The sequence below is a fragment of the Hippocampus bargibanti genome, linkage group LG07 (assembly GCF_051943395.1).
Source record: "Hippocampus bargibanti isolate YZ-2025 linkage group LG07, ASM5194339v1, whole genome shotgun sequence".
In the NCBI taxonomy this organism is placed as follows: Eukaryota; Metazoa; Chordata; class Actinopteri; order Syngnathiformes; family Syngnathidae; genus Hippocampus; species Hippocampus bargibanti.
In genome coordinates this window covers 19986485-20012699 of record NC_142740.1, presented here as the reverse complement: position 1 = coordinate 20012699, position 26215 = coordinate 19986485, and the positions used below count along the sequence as shown (strand labels likewise).

Genomic DNA, 26215 nt, shown 5'->3' with positions numbered 1-26215 from the left:
ACATAAACCAAACTCTGGATTTTGTAAACTGTTATTTATTTGTCATTTTTGGAACCGGATCATACAAAATGTACATACAAAATTCGTCACTGTCAATATTCTGAATGGTCAGGGTGACCAGTGATGGTGAGACATTTCAGCAGGTCTGATGAAAGAGCTTCAGCAATCACCAGGTGATAAAACAAACCAATGTCACCTTTTTCATTCATGTTAACTTAGTAGAACTTGTGTAAAGTGGATAAGACAAATTCAAATGCAACAAAAAGCATTGAGAAATGATTGTGGAATGAATGATGTTTCACCCAACATGAAAAGAATAAAGGTCTGCTAGTTTCTGTTACGAACAACTTATTGAATTTTGCTTTTTGCATCCAGAGATGGTAACTGATTGGTCAATTTTATTTTATCGAAGACATTAATTATATTTTAATCTTAAATGGTCTTGGTAGTTGTTTGGCCTGCAAAAAATAAACCTTGGAGATTTTTTACTCAAGAGTCATAGTTGGACTCGGAATACATGTGAATTGTTTGAAAGTACACGGTCCAATACTCTACCGGTCAGATTTGGATATGTTCAAATATATCTGCCCAATGAATAACTCAATCAATGAAATAATGCAGCACTTTTACTTGGAAAGTCGAATGCCACCTGATTCCAGTCTCAGTTCTAGACCAGTTGTTGCTGCCATGAATAGTCTTCACATGGTGTTTTCGTTTTCAAAATATGAAGTACAGTGAACCAAAGACTTCCTTGCCATGTCTTATAACACAAATGTGCCACATGACGCTAGAGAAGGAAAATGGCTAATTGGACCCGATTTGGACATTTGCACTTCATAGTCTATTTACCAGTACATTTGCAGAGTATTTACCAGTACATTTGTTGCTGGCTGTTTCGGAGTGAATGAGGGGCTGTGAAGTTAAAGGAACTGAAAATGAACAGTTCTGTATAAACTGTACACTGACCAACAGGAGCAGCAAGCTGCCATTTTGTCTGCGCGTCTCCATGAAAACATAATAGAATACACAAAAAAAGTGAGTGTCAAAATAAGCAAGTACAGTGAACCCTCGTTTATCGCGGGAGATATGTTCCGAAAATAGAAGTACAATGTAGTCTTTTTGAGTCTTTCTCCGAGAGAAGAACATTGTTATCAGTAGTTGTTGGCACTACAGTAAAGTCTCGTTATATCGATATTCAAGGGAGTCCGAAAAAATATCGATATAACCAGGACTATCGATATATCAGACCCTGTTTGCATGTAATTTTCTCAGTGCGTGCATAGAAATAGTATCGATATAACCGGGACTATCGATATATCCGATATCGATATAACGAGACTTTACTGTATTTCTTTTTTTGTCTTTCTTTTTTTTGTTGGAAGAATAGAGAACTGCTCGTGGAGCAAAATTCTCCATGAGCTGTCAAAGCCAGTGTGTTGCTGCTTTATTTGCAGTGTTGTTTGTTTGCACATTTGCATGCCATTAATAATAATATAAAAATAAACTTATTTTAAGGGCGGCCCGGTAGTCGAGTGGTTAGCACACCGGCTTCACAGTGCAGAGATCACCGGTTCGCGTCCCGGTCCGGCCTCCCTGTGTGGAGTTTGCATGTTCTCCCCGGACCCGTGTGGGTTTTCTCCGGGTCCTCCGGTTTCCTCCCACACTCCAAAAACATGCATGGCAGGCAGATTGACCACTCCAAATTGTCCCTAGGTGTGAGTGTGAGAGTGACTGTTGTATGTCTTTGTGTGCCCTGCGATTGGCTGGCAACCAATTCAGGGTGTCTCCCGCCTCGTGCCCGAAGACAGCTGAGATAGGCTCCAGCAACCCCCGCGACTCTAATGAGGAATAAGCGGTACGGAAAATGAGATGAGATGAAATGAGACTTTTTTTAATCAATCTTGTTTGCCTGTGCCCCAGACCTCGAGAGGGTATAAATAACCGATTTACTGTCATGTTAAAAATCATGGACACACCATGAAAATCATTTTGCGATGCGATTTTATTGAATGTTACATTGAGAACATTGAGTCTAAGTGACAGAGTAACTGTTATTATGCGCACTGAGGTGAGCAGCTGCAAGCGAGATGGGCTTGGGCTGATTCCCTCATATCCACGCTGTAGTTGTAAAAGTCCTGAGGAATATTGGCACCTGCACATATGAAGAGATAAAGGCAATATTAGAAATTGTTGAAATCCTCTGCTTCTGCATATTTTGATCACTGCTCACCTTTGGCAAGACAATGGAAGCCAATGGTAACAGCGGTGGTCTTGATAGGGTGGCAACCAGGCAGGCAGCGCAGTACAGGCTCAACAGAGAAACATCTGGACTCTTGACCTTGGACATTCATTCTCCTCTCCAACTGCACAGACTCAACCCTCATGCGACACTCTGCAAAAAAAAAAGAAAGTTAGTCGCTTCTTGGATTTGTAATTTCAAATTTTGGGGGATTTATTTTGTATTCTGGCCAAATTCTGTCCTTGCCAGTGGAATATTTCATGTTTTGGATCTCACCGGTGCTGTCCCGGCAGCTTTCAGCTGGCAGAACCCAGGAATGAGCAAAGCTGACGGCGTTCTTGGTCACACGTCCGTTGGAAGTGCGGAATTCCTGTCTTATCTCACCGTCGGCCTTTCCACAGAGTCCACAAGTCTGTCCCTTAATCCAGTCTGCCACTTTGATCTGGATGGAAATATGGAATCAACCATTTTTGTCATTTGTAAAATAGATTTAGTGATCATCAATTTAAAATGAGCTATGAGCTAAATTATTTACCGTCCAAGACGTTTTGTCAAAGTAGACTTCAGGGAGTCCCAGGCTCGGGGCATAGACAGAAATGCCCTCTCTGTTTGGTCTGATCTCAATTTTAACTAGAAGCACAATTGAGAATTCCATTGTTAGAATGCACTGAAATTGAGTGTTTGTTCTTTCAGCAGTGTTTTTCAATTTTCAGGGTATATTTTCACTAACCTGTTGGGTGCTGGTATGGCAGATGGCTGGTAGGCACTTCCCTTCCATTAACCTTCACAACCACTTGAGTGTCCCTCAAGAAGAGGTCAATATCACTAAGAAAATAAAAGTAATGTTTTGTTTTTATGCGTATGCTTTGCATCGTCATTGCTCATTGTGCACAACCTATTCTTATTTCAACTTACATGTCAGCAATTTTAACGTTAATCTGGTTGTGCACGTTATCATCTTTCCTCAGAAGGACCATGAACTTCATTTCCTCACTGCAGTCCTGAGCAAGAACCTGGTAGCAATACTGAGGCATCTCGTTTTTGTACTTCCTGTTGTTGAAAGTGGTCACTGTGTCTCGAATGGAACTACATTCAGCTGAATGAAAAAGTATAGAAGACAGTTTGGTACTACAGTAAAAAGGTAAAAAGTAAAAAAAAGGTACAGGTAAAAAAGTATATTTTTTAAAGTGCTGTTATACTACCTGCTGCGGCCTTGGAGATCAAGTAACGGACTTTATCAGCCAGGTCATCAAAAGGCGTGAGTCCTGAAAACTCATCCAAGGGCAGGGCAAGGGGGAGACGCAAAGCCAGTTTATAGATGCTGCGCTGTAAACAGAAGAGTGCAATAGTGAAGAATCCGCTTTAAAAAAAACTGAACTGCTGGACTGATCATACTGTTGGTGTCTTGAAAATCAAATCCAAGGTCCTTTCAGATGTTGCGGCCACTGTGAATGACAACTGATCGACGCTGTTGTTGTCCTTGCTTCGGATGAAGCTGTCCAAGATGTAATAAGGGATGTAGTCATATGCCCTGTGGTGGAAGATTTTACAACAGATTATATTTATGGAACAAAAACAAGGAGTCTTTGCGTTGTGGTGATTGAGCTTTCATACTTCTTTGCGTAGCGTCTGAAGACAGCCGGCAGTTTATTCCATGTCATTCTAAGGCGAGCTGCTGGGCTAGTACCAAGTAAACCAGTCTCAGCAGTGACTGTCATGTCGTACTGTTTGCATGCCTGTCCCCAAGCTATTTTGGCCTGTCAAGACACAACAAATGGCATGTAGCCGTTGATGCTGAACTGGAAATGTGGGAAAAGAAGTTTTCTTACAGTGGCTTTGTGCTTGCTGAGCAAAACACCATCAGCGCAGAGCCTCCAGTTGCTATCAGCAGCCAGGACAGCCAGGATGAGCTGAAGTCGTGCACTAGCCTTGTCTGTGTAGCCAGTAATTTGATATCCCTGGAGCTTCCTATCGGTCCTCACAGCTTGCAGGATGACAGTAAAGGCAGGAGCATTTTGAACAGCAAGGAATTTGTTCTGAGAAGAAAATCACAAAAATATTTAGCCACAGGACTTGAGGTATTTATGCTCATCATGTTTCAAAAGTTTCACCCTGTTGTAGATGGCCTCAAAACTTGATCCGCTGCTTCTGCTCTTTCGGGACGATTTGCCAGCATGGAACTGCAACAACATAAGATGATAAAATGACGTGGATCTTCATCATTGTGTCCATGCACCGTGCTCACGTACCATCTTGTGGTTTCGTTGGAAGGTGCGCTTGAAGTTAGGTCGCTATCAGGAAAAGATTAAAACAAGTCAGAAACGTCCAGGTTATCCACTCGAACCAAAAAGTCTGTTTTTGGCATGCTTTTACCTTTGAAGAGTGATGACTGGAACAGGAGGAACTAGAGCTGCGGCTAAAGAGAGATTCCAAACTGGAGGCAGAGCTGCTTCTAACATTCCTGCTTCGTCTGCTGCTGCTGCTGCTGCTGCTTCGTTTGCTGACGCTCCTTCTGCTGCTGCTCCTCTTGCTGCTGCTGCTGCTGCTGCTGCTGCTGCTGCTGCTGCTGCTGCTGCTACTGCTGCTGCTGCTTTTTTTGCTGCTGCTGCTACTTTTGCTAACACTGCTCTTGCTGCTGCGGCCGCTGACTGAAGATGAAGATGAAGAGGACTTGCTTGAAGAAGAAGAGGAGGAAGATGTGCCATTCATGATTTTCTTGAGCCTCATCAAGACCGGTCTTCCCTCGATGATTTCGTCTTCGGCCAGGTTGATCTTCTTCATGATTTTCTCTGCGGCCTTTGGTCCAACTTGAACCAGCATCTCTAGTCTTTCAATGGATTCATCTTCATCTGAGATTAACATGAAATTGGATGTTTATCGAGTCTACTCCAAGTGTGGCATTTTCATTATTATTTTACTTACTCCGCTTGAGTGACAAAGAGGCAGAGTGATTTCCAGCCATTCTGTATAATGGAATGCTCTTGATAAAAGCAGCGTTGTCTGTGGCAACCCTGAAACAGCCTCTCAGTCCAGTTCCGTATAGTTGGAAATTGTACTTCTTAGAAAATGCTCTCCTTCTGATAGGGTTAACATCTCTTGCCATCTTCTCAAGGATCTCTGAGGATGCAGCCTATTGAACGGAAAAGCCCAATATAAGCAGTCCGCAGTATATTTTTCCAACCACCTACCTGCTACCGAACATTGAAAGCTTACCGAAACAGATCTGGAGGAAGTTTTTGAGTTCATCTCCCTTGAAGTTGGTCTCCTGTATTCAGTAGGGATGAGAGGCGTGATTCTGGGATTGGGAATGTCTTCAACGTTTCTCACCACAGCAATGGTCTCAACCCTGTCAAAGGATCAAAGTCTTGGTTATCTTTTCACTCTCAAAATGAATCTGTGTTTAAACTGAAAGTCAGGTCTTACTCAATAGCTACAATCTCCTCAGGTGCAGAAACCGGGAGAGCTGCGATCTTATATTGACCCTCATTAATATCAACTCTTGCTGAAATGGAGGCTGGCATGACGGAATTGATCTTGGCTCTTGTGAGGACAGCAGCCTGGAGAATTGCAGTGTTGACACCCATCACAGCAAACATGTTTGCAGTCACGCTAGGAGGAGAGGATGTGGTTCAAATGTTAATATTCCCAGGATAAAATTTGATTCATTATCAGACTTCTGATGCACCTTGGTTTGATGTCAGCCATAAGCTCAATGTTGGTCTTCAGGAGTTGGCGGAACTGGATGGGCTGTGGCAGGGCTGGAGTTGCAGTTGCCTTAACTATCGGAGAAAATACAGCTCTAGTTTTGTTTTCTTTGGTTGAAATACAAACAAACAAACAACATCAGAAATAAATCATATAGTTTGAAAGTGACTGCTTACCTTTAACATCTGCAACAGTCACAGCAGCAGTGTACAGGCCGAGCTCCATTGGGAATCCAGCAGCCGTCGGCATGATGTGCCTCATTTCAGTTGCCAGCATGGGCTTTGCAACATGGAAAGAGGCTCCAGACAGGAGAGATTTGATAAAGTCCCTACCAAGCTCCTGAACGGACCTTCCGCTGGCCAGCTATGCAGAAAAAAAAATCTTAATGCAAATGCATTTGTAAAAATATGAAACCAGTCATTAAGACTTGAACCCCCCTCATTTGCTGTTGGTAAGTCTGACAAGTTTTCTAATCAACACTACCGTAATGGCCTGGTTAATAAAGTCCTGGTTGATATCAGCGAAGGCAACTTCTTGTCCGAAGAACCTGACATAGATGGAGGCGAGAGGCTTGCTGTTGGGTGTGGCCCTCCAGTCAGACAGCTGTAACATCACATAAAAAACCACACAACTTTAGATGCTCCTCCATTGTATGAAATCTAGTTATGAGCATCAGATTTCCATGGATAACTTACGGCTTTGATGACACGCTTCATCTTGGTGATCCTGTTCACATCATCAGTTAATGCATGGCTTTTCATCAAAGCTTCCTGGAGTCCCTCAGTTCTCACTCCAACCTAGCAAATTATCATCAATGTCAAGGTGAATTTATACACCAATAATTTAAAGTAAGGGGACTCAGAATGTTACTTCAAGGACATCAGCAGCAGCTCCAGCAATGTAGGCACTGGTCTTCGCCACGATGGTTCTTGGCAAAATGGTGGCAGCATCATTGATGTAGAAAGTACTGACGGCAGCACCAAGCATGAAGGGATCTGGGAAAATGCATTTAATTAGTCGAAATAAGGAATGTAGGGCGATGATGAAATATCATATAGATCTTACTGCTGTATAAGTCCATCTGAATGGCTCTGCTAAAGCGGAGGCTCAGTCTTTCTAGCTTCCTGCTTAAGATTTTAACTCCGACACTGCAAGCAGCGGCACTGCAACATAATTTCATGAACATTAGCTTGTGCAAGACAAATCTGACCATGTGTCTTGAGAGGTCTTTTACATGGACGCATGGTTGGGGGCAGTGCTTCTGGTCAGGGACTTCATGTGACTGTAGGTGAAGCTGGCCACCTGCAAATTCTCCTCCATCTTCACAAGATTCGCAAGACTTGTCACTAAACCCACTGGAGGCCGAGTCTCGAAGATAACGATGCATGCAAGCATGCGGAGCTCGGGATGAAGAGCCTTATCCATGTACAGCTGAAGAGCCACTTCCTGGACCTGATTGAGGGTAGATGTAGACAAAGTACTTTGTGAAGACTTTAAATTGGAGAATAGGACTGAAACCTGTTTGTATGTGCAAGGCATTGACAACATACCATTCTTGGTTCCTTCTTGGCGATATTCCTCAAGGCCATGATTGCCTCAGCGTGAACTCTAGTTGGGAAACTTGTAGCTGCTGTGCCATGAATGGGAAGGACCTTTGTAATGGGCTTCAGGCTCATTGGATGACCAGCATTACTCAACACCTTCAAAATGGAAATCATTTGCCGGGTGTCGCTCCTGGAGATAGACTCCGCAAGAAGGGTGTGGATGGGCTGTTTAAGGAAAGGACAATGTTGATTCACCTCATTCGGAAGTAAAATTAACCAGGCAAAAATACTTAATGTTAAGGCCATTTCACCTTGACCAGATCAACAGGGCAGACTGGCTTGTCGGCACAATATTTAGAAACCATGGTTCCATAGCCAAGCAACACAATCTCATTCAGAACTGGGTTCTTCTTTATTTTGGGGTTGACTCTCAGGCTCTGAAAAAGACAGATCCAGAAAAAAAAATCATGTTTGATGATCGAACATGATGTTAGGAGTGCAGGGATGTAGCTTTCCTCACATCAAACAGCTGAATGGCCTCATGGTTGGCTGTCACCATATGTACGGATGCAATCAAAGCTTGAGTGACCTCAACGGTGCTGAATTCATCAGCCTCAAATCTCTGAATGATGAATCTCAGTGCAACAGGAGTTCCAACAGAAGGAAGCGAATCCAAGATCCATTGCCTGGAGGGTAAGAGTAGTTAAGTTGCATTGTCTTTATCACTCAAATGTTGATGTAAATGTTACCTGTATGCTGGTTTTGCCTTGTGCTGCCTCCAGACCATTTGCAGATCTTCAAGTTTGGCCATACGAAGGAGTTGAATGAATTCCCAAAATTTAAGAGGGGCATCCTCATGGACTCTTTGCATGTTATTGCTGATGAGGTGGCTTAGAACCGCCTCAATCTACAAAGAAATTAAGGTATATCCTCAATTATGTCAGAAATCCCACCTCTCCTTATTGACCCAAACAAGTCAAATAAGGTACCTGAGTTTGGAAGTTGGTGATCTTCACAAGCTGGAAGGGTGTTCGCAACAGCTCGGTGGAGAACTCATACTGGAGGGATCCACGTTGACGATACTCAGCCTTCACGGGCATTAAGGGACTTTTCTGCACCTCAACGAAAACCAAATGTTGCCTAGGAAATAGTTGCGATAAAAACATAAATTTACTGCCTGGTAGTCTCCTAATTTTGACATAGATATGATTTTCCTTTTCCATACCTGGTCTCCATTTGAGTCGCTCCATTCATCTCTTTGAAAGGGGTGAACTGAATGATCTCATTCACAGATGCGTCCAATATCATGACACCATTGGGAACTGACTTCAGAATGTAGTTGTAGGAGGTTGCTCCCTTTAAGGTCTTTGAATCCTGGAAGATAAACGGTAGTCTGAGCACACTGTGCTCTTTCCTTCCATGAAAAAGACTGATCGTGCACTTACCCGCTGACACTTAGGGCATGTCTCAGTGTAGGCCAACCCGATGTCCTTCGCAATCCTTTCCTGACAGTGGTTCAGATCCCTGGTCTTTGTCAGGAGGATGCGTTCAGCCTTTTCATCTTCAGTGATGGCATAGAAAGTTTTGCACACACCCTGAGCTCCGGCCTAAAGACAAAAGATGACATTTTATAAAACTCCGTGATGGATGCATAAGCATCGCTGGCTGCCTCTTTGGGCTTACCTCCTGCATCTCATACACATTCTGTGTCTTCTTTACGTTGAGCTGCAGGACATTCAGGATACCTCTGTAGATGTTCAGCACCATGACCGAGACTCCCTCGGGTGCAAACATTTTTCCGACAACACCATTGGAGTACTCGAACTTGATGGGGATCGTAAGTTGAGGTGCCAGGACTGAAGTCAGCTTGGTGGCCGGAGTAAAAGCATCCCTTGGCCAAACACCACTGTACTCGAAGAACTCAGGTTCAGCAAGCTACAGTTACAAACATATATGTAAATAATTGCGCTTTTCTCACTCAAGTGTTGCTTGAATATTCTCCTGAGCTACCTCACCTTGAGCATGAGCATGTTGTGTTCAGTGGCGCTGATCAAAACTTTGCTTCTCACTTTGAGTCCGGCTCTCGCCAGTCCTTCCTCAGGTAGACCGCCGAGGAGCCATGTCTCGTATTTGTACACATATGTCTTACCAGCAGCAAAGTCAGGAGCTTGAAGAGTCAAAGTATTGATTGGCACATGCGCAGGTAACAACATATTTGCATATAGTACAAATGCCTTTTATTTAAATGTGCCCCCTTTTTTACAACCGTTATATATTGGTGAAAAGCATGTATCTCCATTATTTATTCTGATACATATATTTCATATTCATTCAAAATATAAAAAACATGACCCTCACAAATGTTTGAGTGAGACAGGGATGATCTACTGTAAAAATCCATTTTATACTCACCGAAGTCATGTTGACAAGCTAAAAATAAAGAAAACAGAAATTGATGTAGTACATACAATACAAACAAGTACATTTTTTTTCATTACTAGTAACCAATTTTGAAGGTTATTTAATGGATGGATGTTAACGTAAATACATAAATAAATAAGCAAAGATTATTAAAGAATAAAACATTAACATTTACAAACTTCGAGGAAGAACAGACAAGAAAAAAAATGTATTCTAAAAAGTACATGATAACATGGGTACATATCACCGGCACTTACCCGCAAGGGCCAGGGTCAAGGCAAGCACAACCACTCTCATGGCTGATGGGTCGTACTTGTCGGCAGTCGCAAGCAGCCTTTTATAGCGAAAAATAGTGCTGCCCTCCTATTTACTTGGTCAAAGTCAAGCATCATTTGTAAATATTTGCTGTCTTGTTGAATCTGAGCCATCAAACGAAAGTACGGAATTGAAACTTATATTTCATGAATTATATTATGTACCCATTTACTGGGCAAATTTTGACCAAAGTAGATTTTTATTGATGGTGTGTCAAATATTCATGAATTCTATAATGTATCCATGTACCAGGGAAATTTTGATGAAAGTACATTCTTATTGATGGTGTGTTCAATATTGTTGTCACTGAAAATGACAGAATGAATTATCATGAATTATGTTAATGATTATCATGCTTATCTGTTACCGATTCACTGTGTGTCACAAAGAAAATCATCCGAATAATAAACAAATGTATAAAAAAAAAAATATATATATATATACACACACACACATATATATATATATATATATATATATATATATATATATATATATATATATATATATATATATATATATATATATATATATATACATTTGTCACTTTCTTGATTCAGTCTTGTAGATAGAAGACACATTTTATATATATATATACAGTAAAGTCTCGTTATATCGATATCGGATATATCGATAGTCCTGGTTATATCGATACTATTTCTATGCACGCACGGAGAAAATTACATGCAAACAGGGTCGGATATATCGATAGTCCCGGTTATATCGATATTTTTTCGGACTCCCTTGAATATCGATATAACGAGACTTTACTGTATATATATATAATAAAATTTCACTCTTACTCCAAATTTGGTCAAAGTACGGATATGGAGCTCTCAAGAGAGTTGTAATTTTTTCAAATCTATGTCAGGAAAAGACCAATTGCATCTCAAACAATGGTCCAGAGGCATCCAAAAATACTGAAACATTTGGACTGAGTGGCTGGTCGCCTGAGTGTACTGTATTTGGTTCACAGAAGAGAATTAAAAATAGAGCTTATTTTTATTTGATTGAATATGATTGACTTGAAACCAGTTCAGGGTTTTGTCCCCTGCCTTGTGCCCAAAGACAGCTGGGATAGGCTCCAGCACCCTCCATAACCCTACCAAGGATAAAGCGGCCCAGAAAATGAATTAATGAATGAAGTAAATATTTTTTTTACACTGTTGTTGTTGTATTGGTGAGTTTTCTAACTTTATAATTTATTGCTGTTTGTGACATTTGTGTCACATTGTTGCATTTTGGTTTCAAAGTTCACACCAACAGGGCACAATGACTATGGTTGTTTACTCACTTTATTTGATATGGTCAGAGTGACACTTGTGACATGACATTTTAACAACTGTCAGTGTAGTCGACATGATACAATATTTCAAATAAATGCAAATCAAAATAGCAAGGATCAACAGAATCACTGTGTTTATTCTTTGTCATAAGGTTACATTTGACTTTTGTCTGTAGGCAACTTTGAGTCTTAAGATTTTTTGTGGACTGGACCAATCGAATCTGCTTGACACCTGGGGGAAGCACATCTGGAGAAAGTATCAGTGGTTTACGCAAGAACAAAAAGTTAGGCAAACAAAAAAGCAAGATGGATTGTGGATTTCATCCAGGTCATTCTTCAAAGGTTGAAAAAAAAATCAACAAGGGGAGTTCAATCGTTTCGAGCGTGAGTGCAGGTTATGATACAAATGGCTGATGAGCCACACTGAATGCCCTCCAACGCAGCCCCAAGTACAAAACAGTACAGCTATTATCATGTGTTCAATATGCTTTGCTTTCCAAGCAATAACAAAGTAAAGAAGTTCAATTTTAAATGTGTTCACTCTTTCGGCTCACATAGTATAAATTATGAATGAAAACAAGACAAATGGTACACAATATCACAATACTGATACTTTGCATATGTTCATGTGAAAAAAATACCTCTCCGTAAACATTTAATGTGCAAAATAAGCCCAAATAAATGTTCCCTTTTGTTAACTACGATTGCAAATCTGAACCCGAAAATGCACTTTAAATTTGGCCTACACTTTTTTAGTGCTTTGTACATCTAGCCAAGTTTGAAAAAACAGAACTGAACAAAACAACACGTAACAAAACCCGTTGACACTAACCAACCAACCATTCCTTAGGAGAAATAAAACAATCAGTAGTCCTAATTGGTTGTGCATTATCATAGCTCAGGGGGTGGCCAAATTGTTTGATTCTGTCTTTTTGTTCGCATGCGAGATAATGGAACCATTGTAATATCCCACCCATAATGTGAAACTAATTTATTTATTTTATCATGAACATGTAAGGCAGAGGTCAGCAAACTACGGCCCGCGGGCCGTATCCGGCCCGTCAGCACATTTGGCCCGGCCCCCTGAACAATACCAGAGATGCTACGAGATTTTTTTTCCTATTTGGCCTACAAAAAAATACTCATTTTACAAGTCAAACGTCGGTTTTCAATCATTATCTGTTCCTATTTTAATCAATGTAATCAATCTGTTGTTTATAATCGTGATTGAAAAATACAAACACGCCTGCTCACAATAGAACGCTAAAGGAGTCGGTCACAATGCAACGCGACACAAGAAAGTGACTACGTATGAGGAAGTGGAGGGGAATCCGGTGGTACATTCAGGTGCGCTCAGTTTGGTCCCGAACCCGTTTTGCAAGGCCAAATACGAGCAGACAAACTCAAAGCTCACAGTCTCATTGACTTCTATGCCACCCTCCCAAACGACATATCCAAACATCAAAAAACACGTAATGAAAATGTCCACAGTTTTTGGCAGAACGTATATCTGCGAGAAAACCTTTTCTCGCATGAAACTGCCGAAATCAACGATGAGATCAAGATTGACAGATGAACATTTTCATCAGTGCTTGAGACTCGCTGTAACTAGAATGGAACCTGATATTCAATGTCTCACCAGCCAGATGCAGGCCCACGGTTCACACTGATGAACATACATAGGTAAGCTCACTTTTTTGACTTGAGTCATTCTGAGCATGAACAAATATAATCATAATAACATCTACTGGGATAAAATCCATCTTCACAGCCATAATGGTAGTGAAATGTATTGTGCTGTGTAGGTGCTGTATCACTTAGTTCACTTTCTCAACCTGCTTCCTTCGTGGTTTTCACAGGGAAGTTGATGAGAGAGAGAGCTGCAAACAGCGGTGTCTACAAGCCTACTTGAACCTACAAAATGATTATAAGGAAGGAATACAACAACTTTAACAGACTGCTCATATGTGTCAAAGATATTCTGCTCTGACAACTGAGCTTTTATCTGTTAAGATTGTGCCGGGCACAACAGAAAGTGTTCCATGGCTTTTTTCTATGAAGAACCCAGAGAGAGTTATTTAGTTATTTATTTCATAAATAGTGTTATTTATTTCCTGTTTATTCTATGAAGAACCCAGAGTTATTTAGTTATCATTTATTTCATAAATAGTGTTATTTATTTCTTGTTTTTTTTCTGTGAAGAACTCAGAGAGGGTTATTTAGTTATTATTTATTTCATTAATAGCGTTATTTGTTTCCTGACTTTTTTCATGTAAGTTCCCCTACGATCCTCACACTTTTTCTGTTACAAACTGACACACGCCCCCCATCAGAGAAGGGAAAAGTTATGTGGCCCTCACAGGAAAAAGTTTGGGGACCCCTGATGTAAGGGATGAAACATTGTAGTGCGCAATTCCCCGACGACTTCTGATGCCCCAAGAATAATGTGTAGAGGTTCCGACTTGATCACAGCTTCTATGACATAACGAAGGATAAAAAATCCAGGAAAAAAATACATCCTTGAGCATGGTGCGTGCAGCTATAAGTATTATTTAATCTGTCCTTTGTGAACTGTGGCATGTATAATTTATATTGTGAAGTGAATAAAACAAGCACCAAAAAAGATCTTTTAAAACAGCAATTTGGGCATTGCTCAAATCCAAAGTACTGTAGTTAAGCCGCAAACCCGTCAGCGGAGAAGTTGTTGTTTTGTACAAAGATCCCATGAATGTGCTAAAAAACGAGTGCTGGTTTTACAAGTCTCAGCCAGTAGAGGGTGCCAGTTATTTATGCCACACCTCGGAAAATGCCGCCCGAGACAGTTGCTTATTTTGCCCATATAAAAAAAACTGTCGAGATCTGAGCCACGAGAAACTTATGCAGAGTCTGTATCATTGATCCACCTGTCGATCAGCAACTCGAGTGTACCCCCAAAAATGAACAAAAACGCAAGATAATTAATCTCCCCCTTTTGTGTGAGGACCTCTTCTCCGACTTGTCCAGGGTACTCCCCATTTTTTTTACTTAAAGCACCCATGTCTCCGATTTGGAAAAGCTGATTTTGAGCTCAGCCATTTTGCACTTCAGTAAGAATTGAAGACTGCAGCTTGATGAAATGAGGTCACCAAACCGAACTCCCACAACGCTACTACATTCAGGTTATAGACAAAAGTGACAAAGGTAGTCTTGGTGAAGTCAAACTCTCACAGTAAACAAAATTCCCTTCCTGTTTGAATTGAGCTTGTAAACTGACACCATTTGTAATCCTGAAGCACCCCAATCAGAACTCCCCAAAAGACACAGTAGAACACCTTCGCCTAGTGACTATGGGTGGGCAAACCTTTTGACTCGCAGGCCACAATGGGTTAAAAAATTTGATAGAGGGGCTGGGCCAGGAGCATTTGGACGGAGTGTTTGGGACGGATATACTAAACCTAAAGCATTAAATGTAGTGTGTGCAAACCTAGGGCCTAGTCTATAAAACACACGGAGCAAACTCTCCCAAAAAAAAAAAACATGCGTGGACTATGCTGGAGGTTTAAAGCTTGTCCCAGTACAAAACCCAGTCTGTTCCTTCAGAATTTTGAGCTTTGTCAAATCTTCCTTTCCAGAGCGACGGAAAAGATCTTACCACAGAGTGTGAGGAGTCTCATCCTTCTGCATTTGGAATACACAGTGAGCCCTCGGCTTACGAACTTTATTGATTCCCAGAAAGTGTGTCAGGCGAAAAGTTTGTCTGCCAAACATTTATTTCCCATAAGAAACCTTTAAAAATTAGAATAATACGTTCCCATGTCCCCATAAAACATAATTTTCTACTAAATAAGCCTTAAAACTACACAAAAATGCCTTATTTCATGAATAATAGATGTGCTATTGCATTGTAATTAAAGAAATAAACTGTACGGTATAATAAAGTCATTTTATTTACGTTTGGGGAATAAAGGGTGTACACGACTGTAATTCCTAAATCCTTATTCCGATTTGGATATGCAAAGTCTCAAATTGCAGCTGAGATTGTGCACTTTAACCCATATTCATTATATTACTGTATTTTGCAATGTGTTTATGTGAACAGCTAAAATAACAAACTTTGTGTCACTCTCCAAATATTTTCATGCCTGTATCTGTAGATCAGGATAAGGTGATAATAGTTTAGTTGATGGTGGCATTTATTTTCCCCCCGCGGCCTCAACATGTTCATCCAACAAATTGGATGAACAAAATAAAATGGAAAAAATTGCTGCTTACATTTCCCAACACAAGCTCACTCGCACACTCTCCTTGTCTCTGAACTTCACAAGACCCGTCCCCTGAGTCATTCAACCAAATGTAGAGTAGAAAGACACTCGCTCATCCAATCACATTCAAATACCTTCAAAGTACGGTTTTGTATATATGCATGTACTGTATGTATGTGTATGCGTGTATGTGTGTGTGTGTGTGTGTGTGTGTGTGTGTGTGTGTGTGTGTGTGTGTGTGTGTGCGTGCGTGTGCGTGTGTGTACGTGTGTACGTACAGTATGCGTGTATGTACATTAATAGTGTGTGTGTGTGGGGGGGGGTGTGTGTGTGTGTGTGTGTGTGTGTGTGTGTGTGTGTGTGTGTGTGTGTGTGTGTGTGTGTGTGTGTGTGTGTGCGTGGGCGCGCGCGCGCGCGCGTGTGTGTGTGTGTGTGTGTGTGTGTGTGTGTGTGTGTGTGTGTGTGTGTGTGTGTGTGTGTGTGTGTGTGTACAGTATGTGTGTATGTACATTAATAATGTGTGTCTGTATGTGTGCATGTATGCATGTATGTGTTGTGATGTCACGAGAGGCTGGGTCCTGGAGGGTAAATATATTCCCCTAAAATGGCTCCACCCAGCTAGAGTTTTGGCCCCATCTGGTGGAAGGCAGCAGTCGAAACCCCACACCTGTGGCTGATCATGGCTTGGGCATGCAAGGCTTTTAAGAGCCTCTGAGTGTGGTGGCCGGGGAGACAAGCTCCATTGTTGTCTTCTGTGGAGGAACACCAAGAAACGGATGCCTGCATGGAACGTGTCGCCAATTGGGACCATAGCACGGAACACCGGATGTTTTATAGTGTTATTTTGACGTAATTGTGTTTTTAACATGTTGGGGTGGGTGGTACACTGATTCACATTACTGTATCTGTAACTGTAAGTTTTGAGTTTCTGGGTTCAAGCCTTGGTGTGGACCTTACTGTGGAGAGTTTGTAGCCGGTCCATGTCCCTATTTGGATTTTCATGACGTGCTGCAGCATTGAGGATTGTATGAGACTGACTTGCAACTCATCCAGTGTTTACCTCACCCCTCATCCAGTCAGATTGTATCAACTCAAGCTCGCTTGTGGCTGGATGCATGGATACAGTACCGGTAAGTGGATTGGACGTCCCCAGTGAACAGATGAGTGATGTTTTCCTGGTTTATAAATAGCATCCCCACATAAATTTGACACTTCACACAGGTCTGCGGTTTGAGTTTACACTTTATTGAGATTGGAAGTAGTTGTATTCATGGCAGTAAAAGTTGTTGGATTGATCAGGCACACTGAGGTGTGCAACGGCATGCGAGGTGGGCTTCGGTTTTTTCTCTCAGGTCTACACTCTTCTCAAAGATGCCGCTCATGCCATCGGAACGGTTGAGACGGGAATCTGAAACAGTATTACGGGTGGTCAGCGGTAAAGGAGATTAAGAATTTTAAATCGGCATCTTGTCAAGACTTTTGTGGACTTACCTATAGGCAGGCAGTGGAAGCCAACCGAGACAGTGGTGGTTCTCAGAGCCATGCATCCAGGCAAGCAGCGCAGCACTGGCTCGACGGAGAAGCACTTGGATTCTTGGCCATGCACTGTCATCTGCTTCTCCAGCTTCACGGACTCAAGCTTCATGTAACACTCTAGGAGAGGTTGGCAGTATTATACCAAGGTGCAAATATCAGTCATAGTCTGTGTTTTTTTAACAGTAAAAACAATTATTGACTGTATAAAGTGGCCGTATATTATCACCAGTAAAATGTTGACATCTCATAAGATTTGTTTCCTTCTATTTCTAATCGGACAGTGTTTTTCTGGCCAATAGAGAACTCACACTTTCTAAAATATGAATCATGTAGAATCCACGTGGTTCATGGACAAGTCAAGTGCAACAGATGTACCTGTCGTATCCCGACAACTCTCAGCGGGCAGAACCCAGGAATGAGCATAGTTGACTGCGTTCTTGGCCAAACGTCTATTGGGTGTGCGGTACTCCTGTCTGATCTCGCCGTCAGCCCTTCCACAGAGTCCACAAGTCTGTCCTCTCATCCAGTCCACAACTTTAACCTAGACAAATGAACATTGTGAGCAGGGTTACTTGCCCATATTTTGTCGCTGTGCTGGACCTTGAATTGACTACCTTCTGGATGTTGACGTCAAAGTACACTTCCTGAAGACCGTGTTTGGGAGCGTGGAGAGCGAGGCCTTCACCGCTCCGTCTAATGTGAATGTCAGCTGAAACAAACGCAGCAAAGCCACTGCTCACTGAGTGTTCAATACAGGGATGACTTTATGAAGAAGAAAAAAATGAAACAAACCTGTTGGATGATTGTATGGCAGCTTACTGAAGGGGATTTCTTCTTTATTAACCTTCACCATGGCAACACGGCTCTTCTGATACATTTCGACTTCACTGATGAAAACAAATCATAAAAATAAAAATAAGACATGAGTACTAGTCACTTTGTGGCTTGCCATGTTCGTTTTTGGTGATGAACAGTCACTTACATATCTGCGATCTTTACAATGAGCACATTCTGTTTGTTTTCTTCATCTCTCTTCAACAGAACAATGAATTTCGCCTCTCTGGTGCAGTCCTGAGCCAAAACTTGTGGGCATGAGTGAGGCATCTCTGCCTTAAACCTCTTGTTGTTGAATGTGACCACAGTGTCCTCAGTGACGGTGCACTCAGCTGCACAAAGTAAGAAAATACAATCATTTAATATAATACAGAGATGTTATACAACCACTGGCTGAATTCAAACTTCGATCTGATGGACCAGATTTGGCCCCCAGGCCTCTAGTTTGACATCTGTTGTTTAGACTGAAGTCATCTGGCGAGCACCAACAACACAAGGAGAGAGAGTCTCAAGGCCTTTGCACCAAGTTCAGATGCTCTTTTTTATGATGAGGTTCATGGTTGTACGTTGACATATTTTACTTTTTTCCCCCCACTCATTTATTTTATTTCCTCGGCTAAAATTGATCGGTTTACCTGCGTGAGCCTTGCTGGCCATGTAGGAAAAGGCGCTGAACCAGCTGTCCCGGTACGGCAGCAGCTCCGATGCGGCATTTCCAATGGGCAGAGAAATGGGGATAGGCATTCCTTCCTTGAAGATGGTCCTCTGTAAATAATAAGTGGGGATACAGAATCTTGAGTGACACTGATAAAGTATGATCAAAAAATGTTTGACGGTACCTTTGGTGTTTTGAGGACAATATTCAGGCTTTCTTCTGAAGCAATCGCTACTGTTAGTTTGATCTCATTTTTAACATTCTTGACCTTTGCCAGGTTGATTCCGTTCTCAAGAGCGAGTCTTGAAATGTAATCAGACAACCTGAACATTTTCATATAAAAATAAAAATCAACATTTGAACCTTGGAAAAACGAAAACATTTGAAATGTGCATATGACTGTGACTCTTACTCATCGGCATAGTGTTTCACGTTCTTTGGAAGTTTTTCCCAAGTCAGCTTCCAACGGAATGCTGACTGTTGTTCAACAATACCTGCTTCAACTGTCATCTCGGTCACATATTGCTTGCAGTCAGTACCCCATGCAACTCTGGTCTAAAAATGGTGGCGTCAGATGCCAGCAGTTAGTCCTGGTTCATAGCCATGACAAAATATGTCAGATGTTACCATCTGTTACCATCAATTTGTGGTTGCTCAGCTTCACACCGTCAGCACAGATTCTCCAGTTGTTGTTTTCAGCCAGATTGGCAAAAATGATCTGCAGTCGAGAAGTCTCTTTGTCAAAGTAAGCAGCAATCTGGTATCCTTCTTCCTTATGGTCGACTCTTATGGCACGGATGAGGATGGTCACACTTGGGGTGAGAGTCTTAGAGAGGTACCTCGCCTACCAAAACACAAAGATTCATTTTAAGAAAATGTACCTCCCCCAAAGCCCAATAACAAATGTGTGTGCCTGGTATTAGTATGCAACTCGCCTTATTGTAGATGGCCTCAAAACTTTGGGCACTGCTCTTGCTGCTGCGAGCAGTTGAAGAGCGAGAATGCTACGAACAAGAGAAACATTTACCTGGCTGAAGGAAAGCTCTTAATTTTGCATATGAGCAACAGGAAATACCTGGTGGATGTGGGTCTTGATAAAATTTATGTCAAATAGTTCCTGTTGCAATGGTAAAATATCACTGTTAGTTTTCTTTTTAGACTTAATGTAGTGGTGCAAAAGTATGCATCTCACTTTGGAATGAGAACTGGATCTGAGGCTGCTGCGGCTGCTGGAGGAGTCGCTACTGGAGGACTTGCTCGAACGAAGGCTGGATCTGCTGCTGGAGGATTTACTTGAAACAAGGCTGGATCTGCTGCTAGAGGATTTTCTAGAGGGGTTTCTTGGCTTGGATGTCATGGTAATCGGGTCGAGAACGGCAGCCATCCTGCGACTTTTGCGAGAAGAACTCGAAGAGCTCTTGGATGAGGTAGCAACGCTTGACCGGCTGGAGCGAGAGCTGCTTGAACTAGAGCTGCTGGAGCTGCTGGAGCTGGAGGATGTGCGGTTCTTCATACCAGGAACAAGGATCTTCTTCAGTTTCATCAGGACATTTCTGTCCTCAAGTATCCCCTCATTTTGACTCAAGTCAATGACTTTGATGATCTTTTGCGCTGCATTCTTTCCAACCTGAATCTCAATTTCAACCTTTTCGATGGCCGGTCCAGTAGCTAGAACCAAAACCAGAAATTGACTTTTTAGTAACCATCATTTGCACATTTTAGTAACCTGCATTTGCACCAGTGGCTTCATTCGTTCCACTTGCCTGGTGTAACCTCAATCAAAACTGAATGTTTCCCAACGACGGCATACAGTGGAACATCCCGAATGAAAGTCGCATTGCGAGATTTGATCAAAGCGCATGTCCTGATTCCAAAGGTTTTAAGTTCTCCACACAGCTTTTTCTCAAAGTCCTTGATGACTTTGCTCACTTTGCTTGGTCGGTCATTGAGAAGCTCTGATGACTGTAATGACATAAATGAGAGACCAAATATTGCTTTGCAGAAAGGTGATTAAACGGACTGAACCGAGATTCAAACTCACCTTAACATCAGTCATAGATGAAGGCATACTGGAAGACCAGGATGAGCTCTTCTTTGAGTAGTATGGTTTAAATTCATCTGGAATCATTGGCGTTATCTTAGCAGCGGCAAGATCTTCCACATTTCGTGCAACAGCAAAAGTCTCAACTCTGTTGGGATGTAGCAAAAAGAGAGCTTCAAAAATGACAAACATAATTCAAGTCGGTTGAATATGTCGGGAAGATGCACATACAGTGCAGATGCAATTTTATTGATTCCCTGGACAGGTAAGAGGTCAAACTTAAAGTTGCCCTTGATCATGTCAAGTTTTGCTTCAATCTTTGCTGGGAGAATAGTGTGAACTTTGGCTCTTGAGACCACGGATGCCTGGGCCCAAGCTGTATTCACACCCATCACTGCATAGGTGTGCATAGAAACGCTGCAAGAAACACATTTTTAGAGTTCAGTGGTTTTGGCATTGTATGCATGGTTATTTTGAGCATTTTTGGAGCATTGTTGTATTGTCTGTTTACCTTGGGGTAAAAGCAGCTCTCATGCTGATGTCAGATTTAAGCAGTTGGGAAGGATGGAAATCCCGAGGTAAAGGTGGTGACACAGTGGCTTGGACTGTGAAAAAGAGGTTGAATCAGTATACCTGTAAATCTGTTTTCCGCATTAATCATATTCAAACCTTACATTCAATGGCCGCGGTCATCACAGAAGCAGTGTAAAAACTGAGTTCCATTGGCAGACCGACCACAGTGGGTAAGATGCGACGAACCTCAGCAACCAGTGTTGGCTGAGCGTAATTGAATTTCATGCCAGCCATCACCTGATCGAAAGCCTTCTTTCCATAAGCCCGAGCCTCTGGTCCGGTGACAAGCTGATGGCAAAATATGACACAATGACGTCAGGCTTTGTGGTAAAAGCATTACGAGGCCTTCACCCAACATGCATTGTAAGAAGACACATACCGCCATGACCTGATCAACCAATGCTTTGTCTGCACTGGCAAAAGCAATCTCCTGTCCGAAAAGTTTCACGTGTGCCGAGGCCAGGGGCTTGCTTGACGGCTGGGCCCTCCACTCGGAAAGCTGTGATGAGATACAGAGGCAAAAGCAAAACTATGAATGATGTGGTTTCTGTGCTGGTCATGTTCCATCGAAATATAAACAACAGATCACACAAACTTACAGCTTTGAGAGCTCTTTGCATCTTGGTGATCCTATCAGTGTTGTCGGGAAGCTCTTGGACCTTCAGAAGGGCTTCCTGGATTCCCTCGGTTCTTACTCCAACCTGATAAGGTGAATATTGTTGCACTGCTGAATATTCTTGATCAAAAACAACAACTGTGATTTGGTTTAATAGTACCACTGTATATCATCAGCTACCCTGGCATCCATAATTGTGGAATAGCTTCCATCCACTTATGTACCTCAATGACATCCGCATATGCTCCTGCCAAATAGGTGCGAGCCTTGGCCATGACGGACCTTGGCAAAACAGTTGCAACGTCATTCACATAGAAGGCACTGGCGGCAGCACCCACCATCCATGGGCCTGCAGAAAGACGGTGGGAACCACTAAGTGACTGTGTTGGAAAAATTCTGTATATTTTAATCCTCTGGCAGGGTCTTACTGTAATAGCCATCAACAAGGAGAGCTCTGCTGAAGCGATAGCTCAGTCGATTAAGCTTAGGGCTGAGGATTTTCACAGCAACATTGCAGGCTGCGGCACTACAAATAGAAGGAAATTTCAAATGAAGTGATGTTAAATAGCCACAACAGATAAGACTGCGTTTTAAGTACTTACACGGGTGCAAAATCAGGAGTGGTGGATCTTGTCATGGCCTTCATGTAAGAGTAGACCAAGCTGGCAACCTGGAGATTTGGTTCTTTCAAGACTGCCTCAGCAAGGGTGGCCACCAGACCCATGGGCAGTTTGGTCTCAAACAGCACAATGGCAGCAACCATACGGAGCTCTGGGTGAAGATCTCTTTCCATCAACAGTTGAACAGCGACACCCTGGACCTAAATTCACAAGCGCGCAGATGCTCGTGACAAAATACCTTCCAAATTTTTTGGGGTTATCGAAAGAAATCAGATCATAAAATTGTCACCATTTTTGGATCTCTCTTTGCAATGTTCCTCAGGGCCAGAACACCCTCAATGTGAACTCGCAAAGGCAGGTCAGCAGCAGCGCTGCCAAAGTGAGGTAAGACCTTCAAGATAGGCTTGAGGCTGCTTGGATGGCCTGCATTACCCATAACTTTGAGAGTGACAATTATTTCCTTGATGTCATTCTTGGCAAGAGCCCGGGCAGCCCAGTCGTGGATAGGCTGTGGAGGCAAATGAAAACAGAATTATGCTGATGTTACAAGTACAACAGATTTTGATGGAGTAAAAGAATAATACCAAGCCATCATACCTTGATGAGGTCAGCTGGGCAAGTTGGGTTCTCTGCACAGTATTTATACACCAGACTGCCATAGCCTAGCGCGATAACCTCCTTCAAAACCGGAGTTTCCATTACTTTCTGAGTTTCAGCCAGCTCCTGAATGGAAGTGAATAGATGAAAAAAAGCACGTCAAATGCTGAACTTCATGTATCACAAATACTTAAGAAAGCACGTAATAGTGACTTGCCCTTAGGAGTCTGATGGCCTCCATGTCAGCAGTCACCATGTGCACGGCGACCATCAAAGATCGAGTCGCTTCAGCAAAGGTCAGGTCTCCAGCAATGAATCGTTCCTTAATGAACCGCAGCGCAACATGTGTGCCAATTGCAGGGATGGTATTCAGGATCCATTCTCTGCAAGACAGAAACTTCCTCTATAAGTCATTTTTAGGATTAAGGTTGAGTAGATTTTCAGAAAGTGTTGTAACTACCTATGGGCTGTGCGCGTTTTGTACTGCGACCAGAGCGACACGATATTCTCATATTTGGCCGAACGCAACACCTGGATGAGCTCAATGAACTTCAGAGGAGCCTCTTCCTGCACTTTGGCCACATTGTTGCTCACCAGGTTGTTAAGAATCTCAACAATCTGTCAATTGAAAAGTCAAGTGTCCGCGGGGTGAAGAAGGAAACGTTTGGTCGTCATTAATACTGAATTACCTGAGCCTCAGCGTTGGTAATCCTGAGAAGCTGAATGGGTGTCTGAAACAGTTCGCTAGCAAACTCGTACTGCAGACTTCCGCGGTGGGCGTATTCGGCTCTGATGGGCTCCACTGCAGCATTCTGCATTTCCAGGAATTTCAAGGATTGCCTGAGGACCAACACTCTTTAAAGGACTCGTCCTTTTGTTGGACGTATCATTTTTTTTTTGGAGGTCCATACTTAGACTCCATCTGAGCAGCACCGTTCAGGATGTTGATGGGAGAGAAGTGAATGAGCTCAACCGAAGACGCCTCAAGGATCAGAGCACCTGTGTCTGATGGTTTCATGACATAGTTGTATGCGGCTGTTCCTTTCAGGGCAGTGCCTCTCTACATTAAAGAAAAAATGTTAACACTACAATATATCACACTGTGAGTGCTAAGTGACAATTTGTGCTTTACCGCTTGACACTCAACGCATCTTTCCGTATAAGCCATGCCGATATCCTTGACGAGTCTCTCCTGGCAGTGGTTCAGGTCCTTGCTCTTGGTTAAACGGATACGCTCAGCCTTGGCATCCTCGGTGATCACGTAATGGGTCTTGCACACACCCTGTACGCCAGGCTATTCCGCGACAATCAAAGGATCAAGTAAGTGATCGTGTCAGGAAAGAAATAATGAACGTAATTTGTTATACCTCCTGAAGCTCATAGACATTCATCGTCTTCTTGATGTTCATTTGAAGAAGATTGAGGAGTCCTCTGATGATGTTCAGCACAGAAGTAGAGACACCAGCGGGGGCAAACACTTTGCCTACAACGCCATTAGAATACTCGAACTTGAGCGGTGTCGTGAGTTGAGCTGACAGGGCTGAAGTGAGCTTAGTGGCTGGGACAAAAGCATCTTTGGGCCAGATACCGCTGTACTCAAACACTTCTGGATCCAGGAGCTTCAAAGAAAAGAGGTGAAGACGTCACCATGCCTTCTGTCTGATGAAAATGTGCTCATTCTGACAAGAGTAGTCGCTACCTTCAGTATGAAGGTGTCGGCAGTCAATGCACTGAGAAGAACTTTGCTCCTAATTTTGAACCCAGCCCGGGCCAGACCCTCCTCGGGGAGTCCACCCATAAGAAAGGCTTCATATTTGTAGGTGTATGTCTTTCCAGCAGCAAACTCTGGGGCTTCAACGAGACACAGTGATGCTTTTTAGTTTGTGTATCAATCCAAAAAAAATTCCCAATTTTTAGACAGAATTTACTTACTAATTTTCACCTGGTGACCAGCTGAATGAAGAGTGAAAACAGGAATAAAGAGTTATTATACATTCAAAGGCAGCTCGAAATTTTGAAACGGTGTTCCAAAAGCAATGACAAATTGTCAATTCTTAATTATGCCAATGTAAAAACAACTCGTAAAATTTACACTTGGAAGTAAAAACAGCAAAAAGACATACCCACAAGGGCCACAACCAAGGCTAGCACGAGCACCCTCATGGCGATGGATGTGACTGACCAATGTCGGATGCTCCTTTATAACGGCACTTCCCTGCTACGTACACAAGCCCAAAAACAAGTTTGAGTAACCAGGCATCTGTCTGCCAATGGTGTTATCTTGCCCTGGCCGCAGCGGTCAGGCAAACAAGACAAATAAAATATGTCACAAATAAAATGAGTCAACTCAACCTGACTTTGGCCTTTGAAAGTCCGCAAGATTTTTACAAAGAAATTTCTTTTACATTTTAGTGTCACAGTTCTTTGTTTTGATTTTAGTGCGATTATTACACACATTATTAGCAACACCGTTGATTTTGTGCCAGTCCAGCACAAAACACAAACACGAGGATCTCTGCTGAGCCAAGATATTGAATATTGTGTGAACTGTCTAACCCACACAAACTCTCAGTTCAACCAAGCCCGCAAATAAAAACAATCATTTACATACTATATATACATATAAATTTGGCATTCCTTCTTTTGAACAATCTTCATCAAATCTGGCTTGTGATTCGTTCACACATAAATGTACAGTATTACAGTTGTAGTCCCTGAAATTTCTTAATTTTCTGACAGTATTAATCAATAAGTGCACAGTGGCTCACATCTAATTTTCAGAGGCCCCCTGTTTCAGAATGTTATCATTTCAAAAAGTAAACTACAGTTATAAATGCTCACGAACACGAAGCAAAAAACTTGGACAGGCTTCGCTGTTGGGATGAAATGTCATTCCAGCCTGACCTCAAATGTTGTCACAAACTCTGCAATGACCTGCAAACTTTCCAGTGCCAATAATCCAAAGTGACTTGACTGCAAAAGATAACTAATGA

The 26215-nt window shown here is 42.2% G+C and overlaps 3 protein-coding genes across 8 annotated transcripts in view; 1 reads left to right on the top strand and 2 right to left on the bottom strand.

The window, feature by feature from the left end:
• Positions 1-1682, top strand: part of ssx2ipb (synovial sarcoma, X breakpoint 2 interacting protein b) — a 16947-nt gene extending 15265 nt beyond the window's left edge. For 3 of the 4 annotated variants that reach the window (XM_089000144.1, XM_089000143.1, XM_089000146.1), the window contains one exon: positions 1-1678. This exon is cut by the window's left edge and continues 1117 nt beyond it. The gene's annotated coding sequence lies outside the window, so the exon portion shown is untranslated. The other variant, XM_089000147.1, reaches the window with a different exon arrangement.
• A 302-nt stretch (positions 1683-1984) lies between these two features.
• On the bottom strand, positions 1985-10253 carry LOC148895749 (vitellogenin-1-like). Its single transcript, XM_089000148.1, has 34 exons — positions 10167-10253; positions 9901-9918; positions 9504-9655; positions 9172-9423; positions 8934-9095; positions 8714-8862; positions 8478-8628; positions 8238-8395; positions 8009-8174; positions 7800-7925; positions 7495-7713; positions 7179-7396; positions 7010-7107; positions 6815-6939; positions 6640-6741; positions 6428-6547; positions 6121-6307; positions 5925-6018; positions 5663-5848; positions 5453-5585; positions 5162-5369; positions 4613-5088; positions 4489-4530; positions 4351-4419; positions 4069-4275; positions 3854-3996; positions 3635-3770; positions 3442-3565; positions 3155-3335; positions 2970-3064; positions 2775-2869; positions 2516-2681; positions 2231-2392; positions 1985-2152 (listed from the first exon to the last, which is right to left on the bottom strand). The coding sequence occupies exons 1-34, from the start codon at positions 10204-10206 to the stop codon at positions 2055-2057; spliced, it is 5058 nt and encodes a 1685-aa protein (XP_088856274.1). The 5' UTR covers positions 10207-10253; the 3' UTR covers positions 1985-2054.
• A 6727-nt stretch (positions 10254-16980) lies between these two features.
• LOC148895748 (vitellogenin-2-like) lies at positions 16981-25775 on the bottom strand. 3 transcript variants are annotated; one of them, XM_089001193.1, is made up of 33 exons: positions 25346-25775; positions 25155-25175; positions 24922-25073; positions 24590-24841; positions 24355-24516; positions 24134-24282; positions 23912-24062; positions 23683-23840; positions 23440-23605; positions 23223-23348; positions 22915-23133; positions 22608-22825; positions 22434-22531; positions 22230-22354; positions 21989-22090; positions 21769-21888; positions 21491-21677; positions 21328-21421; positions 21048-21233; positions 20817-20964; positions 20539-20737; positions 19851-20443; positions 19711-19779; positions 19413-19619; positions 19188-19330; positions 18960-19098; positions 18756-18885; positions 18269-18452; positions 18079-18173; positions 17901-17995; positions 17662-17827; positions 17242-17403; positions 16981-17158 (listed from the first exon to the last, which is right to left on the bottom strand). In XM_089001193.1, the coding sequence occupies exons 1-33, from the start codon at positions 25383-25385 to the stop codon at positions 17046-17048; spliced, it is 5169 nt and encodes a 1722-aa protein (XP_088857319.1). In that variant the 5' UTR covers positions 25386-25775; the 3' UTR covers positions 16981-17045. The 3 variants fall into 3 exon arrangements, with proteins under 3 accessions (XP_088857319.1, XP_088857320.1, XP_088857318.1); XM_089001194.1 differs by lacking the exons at positions 23912-24062; positions 24134-24282; positions 24355-24516; ... (2 more) ...; positions 25155-25175; positions 25346-25775 and having other exon boundaries at positions 19851-19892; positions 19968-20443; positions 23683-23842; XM_089001192.1 differs by lacking the exons at positions 20817-20964; positions 21048-21233; positions 21328-21421; ... (15 more) ...; positions 25155-25175; positions 25346-25775 and having other exon boundaries at positions 19851-19892; positions 19968-20443; positions 20539-20747.
• Positions 25776-26215: the final 440 nt, after the last annotated feature.

Excerpts from the sequence above, each read along its gene's own strand:
- LOC148895748 (XM_089001193.1), bottom strand. The coding sequence starts at position 25,385 with ATGAGGGTGCTCGTGCTAGCCTTGGTTGTGGCCCTTGTGG. Across the intron at positions 24,283-24,354 it reads GATGCGTTGAGTGTCAAGCG|AGAGGCACTGCCCTGAAAGG; the intron begins GTAAAGCACAAA and ends TCTTTAATGTAG. Across the intron at positions 17,828-17,900 it reads TTGACGTCAACATCCAGAAG|GTTAAAGTTGTGGACTGGAT; the intron begins GTAGTCAATTCA and ends TCATTTGTCTAG.
- LOC148895749 (XM_089000148.1), bottom strand. The coding sequence starts at position 10,206 with ATGAGAGTGGTTGTGCTTGCCTTGACCCTGGCCCTTGCGG. Across the intron at positions 4,276-4,350 it reads TTGAGGCCATCTACAACAGG|AACAAATTCCTTGCTGTTCA; the intron begins GTGAAACTTTTG and ends TTTTCTTCTCAG. Across the intron at positions 3,065-3,154 it reads AACGTTAAAATTGCTGACAT|TGATATTGACCTCTTCTTGA; the intron begins GTAAGTTGAAAT and ends TTATTTTCTTAG.